We start from the raw sequence: 13,499 nt of genomic DNA, 5'->3' as shown, positions 1-13,499 counted from the left end.
GTGAACAGAAATAAATAGATGATCTGTTTTAAAATATAGCAGTGTAATAATAATTTCCACAGTCTGCTGCTTGGGAATGATCATTCAAAGGCACTAATTTCATAAAAGTTAAAGACTACTGCATGGCATTTTTTTGCTTCTTGAGAAAAAGAGATTTTCAGGACATCTAGATTATTTTCATTAAAAAGAGTGGATTGGATGCGGATATGTACATGAAAGGGTAGAATTATGCTGATAGGAAGTGCTTGATTCCTGAAGGCTTCCGTTTAGTTCTTTGAAGAAAATAAAGACTTAAGAAAGAAAGTAGATTGCAGTTGGGAATATGTGTTGTTCTACTTCAGATTCTGTAGATTTACCTTCTATTCCATAGACAGAGCTTTTTTGCACCATCTGTTAAAATGGCAGTCGTGCCATTGATGCCCAAGCAATGCTACTTTCCATACATTTCAGTCCTTCTATTCAAATATTCACAGAAACGACAATGTGTTATTTAGATAAAATTCACACATAGCTCTACATGCAGTATGGCTACTCTAAATCAGGGGTGTCAAACTCGCGTCGTGATGGCAGCATCATGTGACGTATTGGGACTTTTTTCCCATTCGGTAAACCAGGCGGGGGTGGAGCCAGCACATGACGCATCCGGCCCACAGCCCGTGAGTTTGACACCCCTGCTCTAAATCCAGACAAATGACTGTGTGCATGTGGAATTGCATAATCCAATATATTTGTGTAGTAGTCTCTATGGGGAATGGTGCTTATTTATGGAAATGGCTACCATAGGTGTTTCAGCAATAAATATAGAAATTGAATCTTTCCTTTACTGGATCACTACTTCCACACTGATTGGAAGGAACAATTCTTTAACCAAGTCTGAACTATTCAAAACTGCAAGCACTATGTGTATGCTGCTACTTAGCCTGTCATTTAATATGTGCTTACTTGGCAGTAAGTCCCAAAGAACTCTGGGAAGTGTGAACATTTTTACAGGATTGTACTGCTAAAATATGCTGCACAAAATATTTGGTCCCACAATAATATACCCAGTCTCTCATAAACAGAAAAAAACAGTTAAATCAGTATAGTGGGAGACAGGAAAACAAATTTGCTCTTCTTTTGGTGTGATGCATGTATATTCATTCCACCTCCTTCATTATAACCCAGATGCTATAATAATCATAATGTTTTTGCAGCAGGCTTACAATCTGTTAAAAGAGACCTGCCAAATCTAAGACTCCTCCTCCCCAGTACTGTAGTCTCTGTTACTTTGCTAAACTAATGGTTTTAATAGCGACTATGACCTCCTATCCCAAGTATATTTTGACAGTTTGTATAGTATGATTAACTGGTTGAACAGAGGTAAGCATTCAATTCAGGGGTGAAATCTAAAATTTTTCCCTACCGGTTCTGTGGGCGTAGCTTGGTGGATGTGGCAGCAGAAGGATACTGCAAAATCTTCATTTCTACCCCACTCTAGGGGAGAATACTGCAAAATCCCCATTCCCTCCCCACTCCTGGGAGAAGGATATTGCAAAATCTCCATTCCCACCCCACTCTGCGGCCAGCCAGAGGTGGTATTTGCTGGTTCTCCAAACTACTCAAAATTTCACCTACCAGTTTTCCAGAACCTGTCAGAACCTGCTGGATTTCACCCGATTCAATTATTTGGTTATACTAAATTGTGTCTTATCAATAATTTTACTAAGAAAATTACTTTGTATTTATCTTTCATTTACAACCAGCATTTCTTATTGGGCAATAGTATATTGTGAGAAGCTGTGTCACTTCCTTTTCTGGAGCCATCTTGACTCCAATACAGGTGGTCCTCGACTTACAACAGTTCATTTAGTGATGTTCAAAGTTATAATGGCACTGAAAAAAATAACTTACGGCTGTTTTTCACACAGCCATTGCAGCATCCCCATAGTCGCATGATCAAAATTCAAACACTTGACAACTGATTCATATTTATGATGGTTGCAGTGTCCTGGGATCATGTGATCACCTTTTGCAAACTTCTGACAATAGCAATAGCGCTTAGATTTATATACCGCTTCACAGTGCTTTACAACCCTCTCTAAGCGGTTTACAGAGTCAGCATATTGCCCCCAACAATCTGGGTCCTCATTTTACCCACTTCGGAAGGATGGAAGGCTGAGTCAGCCTTGAGCCTGGTGAGATTTGAACTGCCAAATTGCAGGCAGTCAGCAGAAGTAGCCTGCAGTACTTCATTCTAACCACTGCGCCACTGCAGCTCTTCAAGCAAAGTCAATGGGCAAGCCAGGTGCACTTAACAGCCATGTTACTAACCTAACAACGGCAGAGATTCTCTTAACAAAAGTGGCAAGCAAAGTTGTAAAATGGTTGTATAATGTCTAACAACAGAAATTTTGGGCTCAATTGTGGTTGTTAGTCGAGGAGTACCTATAGCTGGAGTAAGGAGGAGGCATTATTACCTAGAAAAGCAAGATGCACAGCCTCTATGCCCCCAGTTGGAGTGTCAAAACAGCCTGCTTCACCTTCTTCAGCTGCTTAGTGTCAAGAGGAGTATCTTCTGAGCGTGCAGAGTCAGTAAATTAGTTGCTTTAGTGCAGGAGAGTAATTCCAATGTGGTGTCTAGAAGCAGAAACCACAAGAGGTTTGGCTAACCCAGGGTTTCTCAACCATAGCAATTTTAAGACAGGTGGACTTCAACTCCCAGAATTCTCCAGCTAGCCAATTCTGGGAGTTGAAGTCCACTCGTCTTAAAGTTGTAAAGCAATATTTGAGGTTTCACACAAAGCTAACAAGCAAATCACAAATACCTTAGTGCAAACTTGCAGCGTCACATTGTCCCATGACGTATCGCAACTATTTTCCCCTTTACTAAACCGGGGTTGGGCATGGCCAGCATGTGATGCATCCAGCCTGTGGGCCACGACTTTGACACCCCTGCCTTAGTGTCACTTCCATCCTATGCACGTACATATATCTCCATACATAGTTGCAGGATAGGAATAATAGTATTTTACAGGACTGCAGTCCTGTGAAAACATTAACACTTGATGACTTAAAATATGGTCTATAAGCACTAAGTAGTAATGAAAGACCAGAGTGGAATTTGGAGTCATTGTCTGCAAAGACATAGCTGTGTGTGGATTTTATGTCTCAGGCCTTTGGTGGGGGGTGGGAAAGGCATGCTTAGAGGCACCAAGTATTCAGAGAGATTGAGAATAAAAGACAAAGGTGAACAAACTCCTGTATAGTAATTGCCTGCCATACCAAAAGGGAATGTTTTCGGATGCATGCCCTGCCTTGTGATCAATTTCCTTCTCTACTGTTGGGAAGAAATGTGTAAATACATAGAGGAGCCTTTAGGCTGGTACTGTATTGCAAATACCATGTGCTCTTATTGTTTCAATATAATTGATAACAACCTTGTATAATGGACTAATGTTAGACTTTCCTGCAGTATAGAAAATAATGAACTGTTTGCCTGAAGCTTACTTTATTCTGAGCTCAAACAAAGACAGAGCTCACTTACTCAACTCCATTACTATTTTGACAGGAAATGTAATGGAATAAAAAATGAATGTTTTGGTTTTTTTCTGCAAAACTCCAGCAGATGCCTCTATTCCTTGTTTGGTACTGCTTTATTATGTATTAATTTGGTCTAGTGGTTAAGGCACCAGTTCAGAAGCTGAGAGACTGAGTTCTGGTCCTGCCTTAGGTGACTTTGGGCCAGTCACTTTCTCTCAGCCCAACCTATTTCACAAGGTTGTTGTTGTGGGGAAAGTAGGAGGAGGAAAGACTATTAGGCACGTTTGCTGCCTTGAGTTATTGTGCGGGTAATCTACAATTACATTGACAGCCTAATACTGGTGAAAACTTAATTCAAGACAAGGACCTAAGAGTTAATTATTAAGATAGTGTCTAAGAATAAAGGCAGATCTAAAGGCAGGATGAATTTTTTTTTGTAAAATTAGGATGTTCAGTTCTGATAAATTCAATATTTCCAGATATTGAGAGGGTCCTTTAGATATTGCTCTGAGGTTTCCAATCACAATTGATGTAATAACAGGTTTCTTTTTCCATAAACATTCAGCTTTAGCTGCAATTCCCAGTATTTTGTATTTTTTTCCCTCAATCCTAGCATCACTTCAAATAGCAAGTGATTATTATTCTATACATGTATACCAAATGATTATTATTCATTGTCCGTCTAGGATTGAAGGGAGAGCAAAGTTTGCCAGGGTCTATTTGTTCCAACAGCAGGATACTGGTGTTAGTTTATTTTCCTAGTAACCAGACATCTAAAAATTATAATAAAAATGCCACTGGGTGTGTACCGATTTCTGTGTCTGTTTCCATTGAGTAACATCTCTAATGGCAGGAGGAAAAAAATCCAAAGTTTAGAGCAGAGATGGGGACTTTGTGGTCTTCCAGATGTTTTAAGATTAAAACAAACCTATCTTGTCAACTCCAGCTAATATAGCCAGTATCTGGAAGAATTGGAAAGCTACAAGGACTCACTCCTACTTTAGAAGGTCTCACTTTTGAGTCTGATTATAGTTAATCAAGATTTTTCTAGCTTCCAATCCATATATTAATTTGTGTACTTTGCTTCGCCCACCACCCACCCTTCAACATAGTCTTTTCACTTAAAAGGAAGTGCCAGGATGAAATGATGAAAAGCAAGCTGCAACACAAAATGAGACATTTCAAAACTGATCTCAGAGTTGGGTGTGGTTTCTATCAACCCATCGCAGCCACTTTGCTGAATCATGACTATATAAAGAATAAGTAGAAGAACCAAATATATGCCAGTAGAGGGCATTCCTGGGCAGTACTTTATTCTTTCTTCAAAAATCTTGCTGATTCAACAATCGGTTCTTGTACTTTCTTGCCAACTAACAATTTGTTGGCTGTCAAAATCCTGCCAAACTCCTGGAAATATTCTATCTGAGTAATATGTTGAGTTGAAGCTGGTATCTCCTGGGCATTTCTTTGTCCTCCAAAGAACATTATTCCATTCTGGTGGGCACAGGTTCAGACATGTTTTGGTGGAAAATATTAATCGCTCCATATGTTAAATGAATTAACATGGACACAATCTACCAGAAAAACTTTAATCTTTGGCGGCATAGAAATAAGGGACAGGCCTGGGCCTCAGGCACCAACCAGTAATAATAGAGCTGCAGGTTTTTTGCAAGTAATAGCGACTGAACATGTAAATCAAGACACTGTTACAGCTTGGATTAAAACTACAAATATCAGAATTCCATTGGCCCTGATTTTTGAAAATGCAGATTATCATTCATGACATCTGGAGGGGATCAGCATGTGCAGGCTGTCCTAATCTGTGCATGTGTGGGTGTGTCCTTGAAAGGACTACACACATTCAGAGGCACCCTATTGCACAATTAGAGCTTTGAACAAAACCAGATACTTTTTCCGAGAGGTTCCTTAGTCATTGCCCTTAGCTATGCTAGTCTTCCTGCCTGCCTGCAGATTAATTGCATGTATTTGTGCGTCTAAGTGAGAGAAAGCCGCGAGAAGGGTGGTGATGACAAGACGAGACTGGCCCTCTTGCAGTCTTGTGGAAAGAGGGAGGAGGGCAAGGCAGAAAGAAAGGCAGCTGCTACTTCTTACTCAGGTATATTCAACTCAGCTGAAGGAGACACAGCCAGACTGAGACAGGTAGATTCTGCAGCTCACACCTGAATTGGGTTTTCATTGCTGGGGGGGAAACAGGCGAGGATAGAAATCATGTTTCGTAAGAAAAAAAATGTGGTAGCTCCTATTTGGTCAGTTAGTATATAGGAATTTGGGAGTGGCACTACCAGTAGCACATAAGGGTTCCTCCAAGCGCCTTTCGTGGTTTGGGGTAGGAAATGGTCTGCCCCAAATCCACCTAAATGCTTAATCTCGACTTCAAGCTTGTCTCCCTAGCTGGCAAGTTTGGGTATCTGTGTACTATAGTCACAGATTGCAGGGCAGTACAGAGTAGATGCTGTGTTTCATCTCTCTTTCTTAGCTGAACAGTAGAATAAGCTTTTCTGGTAGCCTGTTCTGCCATATTTCTTGGAATTTGACCCTCTCTTCTCCCTTCTCCTCCCCCCTATCTCCTGGCCTTCAAAAATCCCCGGATCATTTGAAGGATAGGAGATGATGACTGAATTTGCCATTCGTTCCCCAATCTGCCCTTCTCCCACCCTCTTTCCTCCTGCCCTTTCATTTGTTTCCCAGAGTGGAAGAAAAAATGAAGGTGGGGTGGCTGGATCAGTGTCTGGCTTGTTGAGTCACCTTGTCTGGCTCAGGCTGGAATTCCCGCCCCTCTTTTCTCCTCCCCTACTTCCTCATCCCCCACTACCCCAGCATACCCCCACCACCACCAAAAAAAAAAAAAACTCTCCACAAATCCTAGTGTTACAGAAAGGGCTTGTTCGACTTCTGCCAAAACTTTACAGCACTGTCTTCCTAATAATCTATACTATAGCTGGCTGTCCTGCCCACTCCTGTTTTCAGAACACCTTTAAGTTATCCCGTCCAACTTCTTGCTGCTGCTTTCCCCGGAGGCCAGCTTTCGGGGGTTCTCAGACTCAAAGAGATGACCACGGTGCCTCGTTTGCCACAGTTTATTCTGTTCAGAGGTACCCTGCCTTGGAATATAGAAGTTCAGTTCAAGATTGCCAGCCAGCCGACAATTTAGCGGTAACTCTTGTCCTCTTACTGTATTCCTTTTTCAGCCCGCTTGGTGAGGGAATGGAAACGTATAGCCCTCCCCAATCGGGCGCCTTCCAAAATCCCCATCCAGAGCGATCTATGGTCATTCGTGCTAGAAATTAAAGGGAATTAACAACATGGACAAGGCTGCTATGTTTAAACAAAAGTACCCGCTTGATTTTCATAGAATTTACTTCCAAGTGAGGGCGTGTACGATTGGGGAAAAAAAAAAAAAAACTTTGCTTTCGACTTTCTCTGCATCCCAAGTCGGTTGCTTGCAGCTTTTTCTTGCGCTGCTGCGTGATCCGATATCGAGATAACAATCTTTTTTTTTTCCCCTTGCAGTTCTAGGTTTATGAGCTTTCCAGCCTGTTCCCCTTTGTCTTTACTTGCCTCGGGGCAGTTACTTGTTCGAGGAGGGGGCTGTACCTTTGCAGCACACGCCCCCCACCTCCTATAAATCTCGCCTGACCCCGCCCGGTTTAATTATCTCCCGCTCGTCCTGTGTTTCCATCTGCAGGATCCTGCGCCTTTAAACCCGGACCCAACCCACCCAAGCGCCGGGGTCCCACCCACCCTCAAGCCCAGTTAAAATGAGCGGGTCTCAAGCGCGACTCCATCAGGCCGCAGGAGCGGGTGCAGTCAGTGGCGGCGGCGGAGGTGCCGGCGGTGCCCAGGGGGAGGTCGCTGCCGAGATGCCGGCCACCGAGAAGGACCTGGCAGAGGATGCGCCCTGGAAGAAAATCCAGCAGAACACCTTCACGCGCTGGTGCAACGAGCACCTGAAATGCGTCAACAAGCGTATCGCCAACTTGCAGGCGGATTTGGGCGACGGGCTGCGCCTCATTGCCTTGCTCGAAGTGCTGAGCCAGAAGAAGATGGGACGCAAATACAACACGCGTCCCACCTTCCGGCAGATGCAGCTGGAGAACGTGTCGGTGGCGCTGGAGTTCCTGGAGAGAGAGAACATCAAGCTGGTCTCGATCGGTAAGTCCTGAGGTGGGCGGGGTGGAAGAGTTTTGCCCGGGAGAGCAAGTTAAGTTTTGGGGTGGGGAACATCAAGGACGGCTCTGAATAAATGTGGCGACGGGGAAGAGACATTGAAAACATTCGGAAAAGTTTTCCCAGTTAAAAGTGCGGTGAAGACTGGAAAGTGGCTGGTTGGGGGGGCGGGGGGAGAGAGGAGGCATCGCGTTGTTCTCAGTTGGGAGGCCCAGGTGCAGAGGGGAGGAGGGGCGCGCTTTAGAGCCCCTCCCGCTTAAGGGGGTGTGAGCCTCAGCCAGGCGGGATGCTACGGGGGGGGGGAGCACCCGGGGGCCTAGGCTTCCTTTTAAACCGGGGGAGGGGAACGTGGTTGCAAACGGGGTGCTGCGGCTTTCTGGAGAAATGACTCGGTCGGCCGGGGCCTGTTGGAGGGGTGGGGTTGGCGTTACGACGGCGCATCTGGGCGTGGTGAGAGTACAGTGGCCGACTCCGTTTCTGTCTGTTTTTTTTAAAAAAGGCGGCCTCCTTCCTTCCCACCCACCACCCCCGAGGCCTCGTTACCCCCGGAGGGAATGAGTCTCTTACGGGCCCGGCCTCCCGTTTGCTTTGGGAACTCGGACAGTCTAATAATTAATTCATCCCTGGGTTTCTAACCTTTTCTGGCCTGGCACACCTCGGTTCTCTCTGCTCGGGAAAGGCCCGTTAACTTCTTGGAGGAGGGCGGAGTGAGGTTTGGGAGGAGGGTTCCCCGCTTCATCTGCTTTTGATTCCAGAACCGTGGTCGGTTTCCCTTTGCACTGCCCCCTCTTTTCTTTTCCAGCCCCCCCCTCCTTTCCCTTTGATCTTCCCTCCTGCCAGACGGTGGGGGGGGGAGGGGAACAAAGTTAGAAACTTGCAGCCACAGAGAAAGGGCGGGTCGGGGAGAAAAGATGTGCCTGAGCCACTAGGTTTGGAGGCTGCACTTGGGAGCCTCTGGAAAGCCTTTAAGTGGACTCTGTGGACCTGCAATATGCCTTTGTCTTTCTAACCAGGTCCGGACTCCAGTTTGGCCTGATGCAGCCCTCCGAGGCCTGCTTGCTGCTCTCTTTCAGCCACAATAGAATCTCAGCCTGTAATATTGGCATGGCTGCATTCCAGGGAAGGAACCAATTGGCTTGGAACATGTTTTTTTCTTTATTTCTTTACCATTGGACCTTACTTACTGCAGGGTGGGAGCCTGTGGTCCATCCTATGCTGCTGGGCCGCAATTCCATTGAGTCTTAGCTAGTGTGGGAAAGAATGACGACTCTTCTGCCCACTAATATTTGGCAAGCTACCGATTTCCTATCTTGTCATATCAAAGAGGCTAGAAGCTGTAGCTTAAAATAGATCCCCAACTACTCTGGGCCACTGGGAGAGACTATGCCTAAAACTACTGGCAACTTCCTATAAGCCTTATATGGGGCTAAACTGCCTGTTTGTCCTGCACTTCTAGATTACGTGGGGCGGGCAAACTAATTTATGGTGACTTGTATGTAAAAGTTGATATAAAAAGGGGTTTGCTGCTTCTCTCTGCCTTCTGCAGGTGACTACATCTCCTCTACCTTCTGCTGGACTTGGTTTCTGGATGATACTGAATTTTGCCAAGCAATTAAAGGAGGCAATGTTTGGCTCATTGGTCATTTAGAGTTTGGGCTGTGCCCATGATCAGCAGTGTAGAGGAGGTGTGTCATGAGCAGCTTTGCTCTGGCCCAGGCTGTAGAAGTACAGGCGATTCTGAACTTTGTTGGACAAAAGAGCTAACCAACAGCTTATTAGCATAGATGCCCTTGGATAGTCTGTTTCTCCAAAAGAAACAAGCTTGTTATCTATATGTTGTGCTTTCTTCTATACAGTCAGCACTTTTTAAGTTAAGATGGTCAGCCAGGTCTGTACTGATGGTCAATGTTCTCCTTGACTACTGCTATCTATTCTGATAAAAGGAATATGGAAGATTGTTAAAACTGCCCTTGACACATCACACTTTCTTATCAAACATTACCCTTGTCTAATGCTGAGCAAGGTCTATAGAGCCTCCTCTTCACCATGACACAGAGGAAGGTGCTTAATGTGGCTTTACAGGGGCTCTTGGGCCACATTTCCAACTGGTGATCATAATGGTTAGGAAGCTTGGAACTTCAATAACATTTGGAAGATCATTGTTTTCCATTTCTAGTCTAGAGCAGCCTACACCTGAAATGTGATGGGACTATACCACCCATATCTTCAAAGTCCATAGTAGTTAGGAAGTACAGTTGAACATAGCTGGAGGCAATTAAGTCAAGGGTGGGTGTAGTGACTAGTTTGGGGGAAAGGCTCTACAATGTATCTAGGAAACTTTGAGCTTCCCATGAATTGCATAAATAGCATCCTGCCAGGCTGAGGCTCACATAAAGAGAGCTTGGTTTGATAGGGCTTCTCTTGTCTTGACATGGCATAGCTGTACTGCTACAATCTTAATTCTACACTGCACCCTATCTCAGCAAATGGGGGGGTGGGGGAGTCTATAACCTATCCAATGATTCTCTATCCACAATTTAGTTCTGTAGGAGGCAGGACCTGGGCCACAATTTGTGACTCTCTAAAGCTCTCTTAACAGATTTTTGAAGTTCATGGTAAAATTGGGTGTGTGGATATAGCAAAAGTGATTAAAAGTTTGAGTTGTCGAATGCCTTTTTTTGGTAATAGTTCAAACCTGGGATAATGCCAGTGTTTTTCTTTCTTTGTACTGTTCCTTTTCCTATTTTTCTAACTTTTCTTCCTTCTATATTTTATCTTATAATCATGTAACTTTGTTTTTAAAAAGAATGTGGTAATTCCCTATTTGATTAAGAGCCTGACTTTGCAAATATATGAAATTGAGTAATACAGGGTTAGCTCTGAAAGACACTGATTTGTAATTCGTGTGACTGAAGAAATAATATAAAGAGGAACAAAACCAGCCAATTCTTAGGCTTGCATGGACTTCTGGTTGAACTACTGGCTGCTGGTGGCAGAGGGTGAAGCTTGCAATTTGATGGCAGGCTTATGATAAATACACAAAGCACTCTTGAAAGAACACCCTTGGTAGACCACTTTGAAACCGTTTGCATCTGCATTTGAGCTTGCCCAACATCACAATCCTAGAGGGCTGTTGTAGTAAATTAGCTACATATCGCATAACATTACAGTTAGGGTCAGAGCTCTAAAGTAGTCTTCGGTTCGAATAGGGAGGGGGAAGGAAAACCAGTCTTTTCTCCCAAATTAGGAGTGGAGATACTCAGTGGGAAACATTTCTGTTCCTAACTGGCCCTGGTCCTGCTAAAAGTTCTAGCCTGGGAATTAAGGGAAGTTGAGCGTTGCAGTTTGATGTATTGAATCACTGGACTGCAGACGCTGACTCAACCTCACAGTGGCTGAGGAATGGAGGCAAAAAGTGTGTCTCCAGGCTGTAAAAAGTGAAGATTAGGTCTGGTATACATGTGGGTGCACGTATGCATGTCTGTCAGCTGGTGGGTAGGGTGTATAGGAAGGAAGGAAGCTGTGAATGGGCATGCCGGATTGGCCTTCATCCTTATTAATGTATATAGGCTGGCTATTCCATTTGCTCCAGTTCTTCCTCCTTGGATTTGGGCACACAGTTGGGTGGGCTAGGAAGCCCTTTCCTCCTCCTCTTTGGGAGGCAGGAAGCATGGAGGGGGAGGGGGAGCCTGCAGAAGGGTTATTCTTTCCCCTCCCCCTGGAAGGAGGATCCTGTTGGGATGGAGAAGCCGCTGCCTGCCGGCCATTCCATATAAGGCTAAAAAATGCTGGAGCAGCCTGCGCAGGGTTGTGTGTGTGTGTGTGTGGCTGGGTGGGCGGTGCAGTGCTGGGTGGGGAGACAGTTTCTTCGCTTGCCTTCTTCCTATCTGGTCCCCCTCCCCCAAATTAGTGAAGAAGGCATGGGTTGCTTAGCCCTGCCCAGTGTGTGAATCTGTGGCAGAACTCAACATTAAAGCTTAAAAGCTGCGGGCTGTGCATCTCCTGGGGACCTCTTAGAAGGGGGTTCCCATCCCAGCATTTCTCTGGGCAGGGCAGAATGAGATACTTGGGACTTTGCACCTGTGGAGAATTTATAGTTGGGCTTGCAAATCTCACTGTCTTTTCCTTTGCATGCTGACTTCTGAATCCTGAGTCTTCTCTGTCCCTCCTGCCTTAAACCTTTTGTTTAAGGTTTATTTGTCTTAGTAGTGCTGGGTGTTCTCCGAATACACTCAAACACTAATTCCCTGACCTGTTGAACAGCACATAAGGCTGCATTGGTAGGGGTGGCTGGGAGGGAAAGCTCAATTTGGCCAGGGGCTTATTCACATACTCTCAAGAATGATACGAGAGTGCTATACCAGGGGTGAAATCCAGCAGGTTCTGACAGGTTCTGGAGAACCGGTAGCAGAACTTTTGAGTAGTTCGGAGAACCAGCAAATGCCATCTCTGGCTGGCCCCGGGGGCGGGGGGGGGGGGATGGAGATTTTGCAGTATCTTTCCTCTGCCATGTCCACCAAGCCACACCTACCAAGCCACATCCATGCCCACCAAGCCACGCCCACAGAACTGGTAGTAAAAAAATTTGGATTTCACCACTGGGCTATACATATCATTCTTATATAGTTTCTGATGATCCAGAATAGGTTCTAAAGTACCAGATGGTCTATATGTGAATTGTAGAGACAAACACACATTTTTACACTAGTTAGCTGGGTTTTAGTTCAAGGCTCTGTGAGAACACAGGTGAAGAAAGCCAGAATCCATTAAAACTTTGTTGTGCCACAAGACTCCTTCAACAGAATAACTCTGCTGCTGGAAATGGCCCTTATAAGGATGGCATGATATTCTGCTTTTTTAAAATTTATTTTGATTTATATGCCGCCCTTCTCTGGAGACTCAGGGCAGCTTACAAGGCGTTAAGTAATAGCCTTCATACTTTTGTATATTTTATACAAAGTCAGCTTATTGCCCCCACAAACCGGGTCCTCATTTTACCTACCTTAGAAAGGATGGGAGGCTGAGTCAACCTTGAGCCTGGTGAGAATTGAACTCGCAGTAATTGCAGGCAGCTGGAAGCTAAATACTACCTTTAACAGTAGCATTAGTCTGCTGCGCCACTCAGGCTTTTAATTGGAGACCTCTATGTGGACCTTGGCCATACTTCCCCAATGAGCATCCTTAAGATATGTCACACTGCAAATTCCAACCATCCCTAGTCAATGATTGGGCTGCTACTTATTTATTCAATTTGTATACCGTGTTTCCCCGAAAATAAGACCCTGTCTTATATTTTTTTGAACCCTGAAATAAGCACTTGGCCTTATTTGCCATGCATTCAAAAGCCCGATTGGGCTTGTCGGGGATGTCTTATTTTGGGGAAAACAGGGTAGTTGCCCCAACCCGGTGAATCTGCTCAGCACACATTCATAAAAAAAACCTATTAGGTGAAGATGATGGAAAATGTATTCTGAGTGGGTACAGAAGGTCGGGCTTGCTGAACTTTAATAATATACATGTTTGGACCCAAATACTATTGCTACACCATATACATATGTGGATACTATGTAAGATTTATGTCACACGAACTAAGAATATATATGCTTGATCTAAGTCCAGGCCCCTTGTACTTCAGGGAATGCGTGTGGAATGTGAGTTCTGTGACTCCCTCAAAAACCATAAAACAAAACTGGGGAGTTGGCTAAAAGAAAATTGAGCCCTCTCAGCAAATGATTAATTCAGAAGCTTAATGAGAGTAGGGAAGGTCTCCCCTTTATTCATTTTATTAAGCA

General features: G+C 44.5%; 1 protein-coding gene across 6 annotated transcripts in view; it reads left to right on the top strand.

Annotated features, from left to right (window-relative positions):
* FLNA (filamin A) overlaps nt 1-13,499 on the top strand; it is an 89,352-nt gene that overhangs the window by 6,634 nt on the left and 69,219 nt on the right. For 4 of the 6 annotated variants that reach the window (XM_034434205.3, XM_034434203.3, XM_034434204.3 and 1 more), the window contains exon 2: nt 7,226-7,692. In XM_034434205.3, coding sequence (XP_034290096.2) covers nt 7,299-7,692 — 394 coding nt within the window. In that variant the 5' untranslated portion in view covers nt 7,226-7,298. Of the gene's footprint in view, nt 1-5,507; nt 5,680-7,225; nt 7,693-13,499 lie in introns of those variants that run through there. The other 2 variants (XM_087886584.1, XM_087886583.1) reach the window with 2 other exon arrangements.

Source organism: Pantherophis guttatus, chromosome 2 (genome assembly GCF_059756535.1).
Source record: "Pantherophis guttatus breed Tessera chromosome 2, ASM5975653v1, whole genome shotgun sequence".
Lineage (NCBI taxonomy): Eukaryota > Metazoa > Chordata > Lepidosauria > Squamata > Colubridae > Pantherophis > Pantherophis guttatus.
Note: the sequence above shows the minus strand (reverse complement) of the source record. Positions and strands in the feature narration are given on the sequence as shown.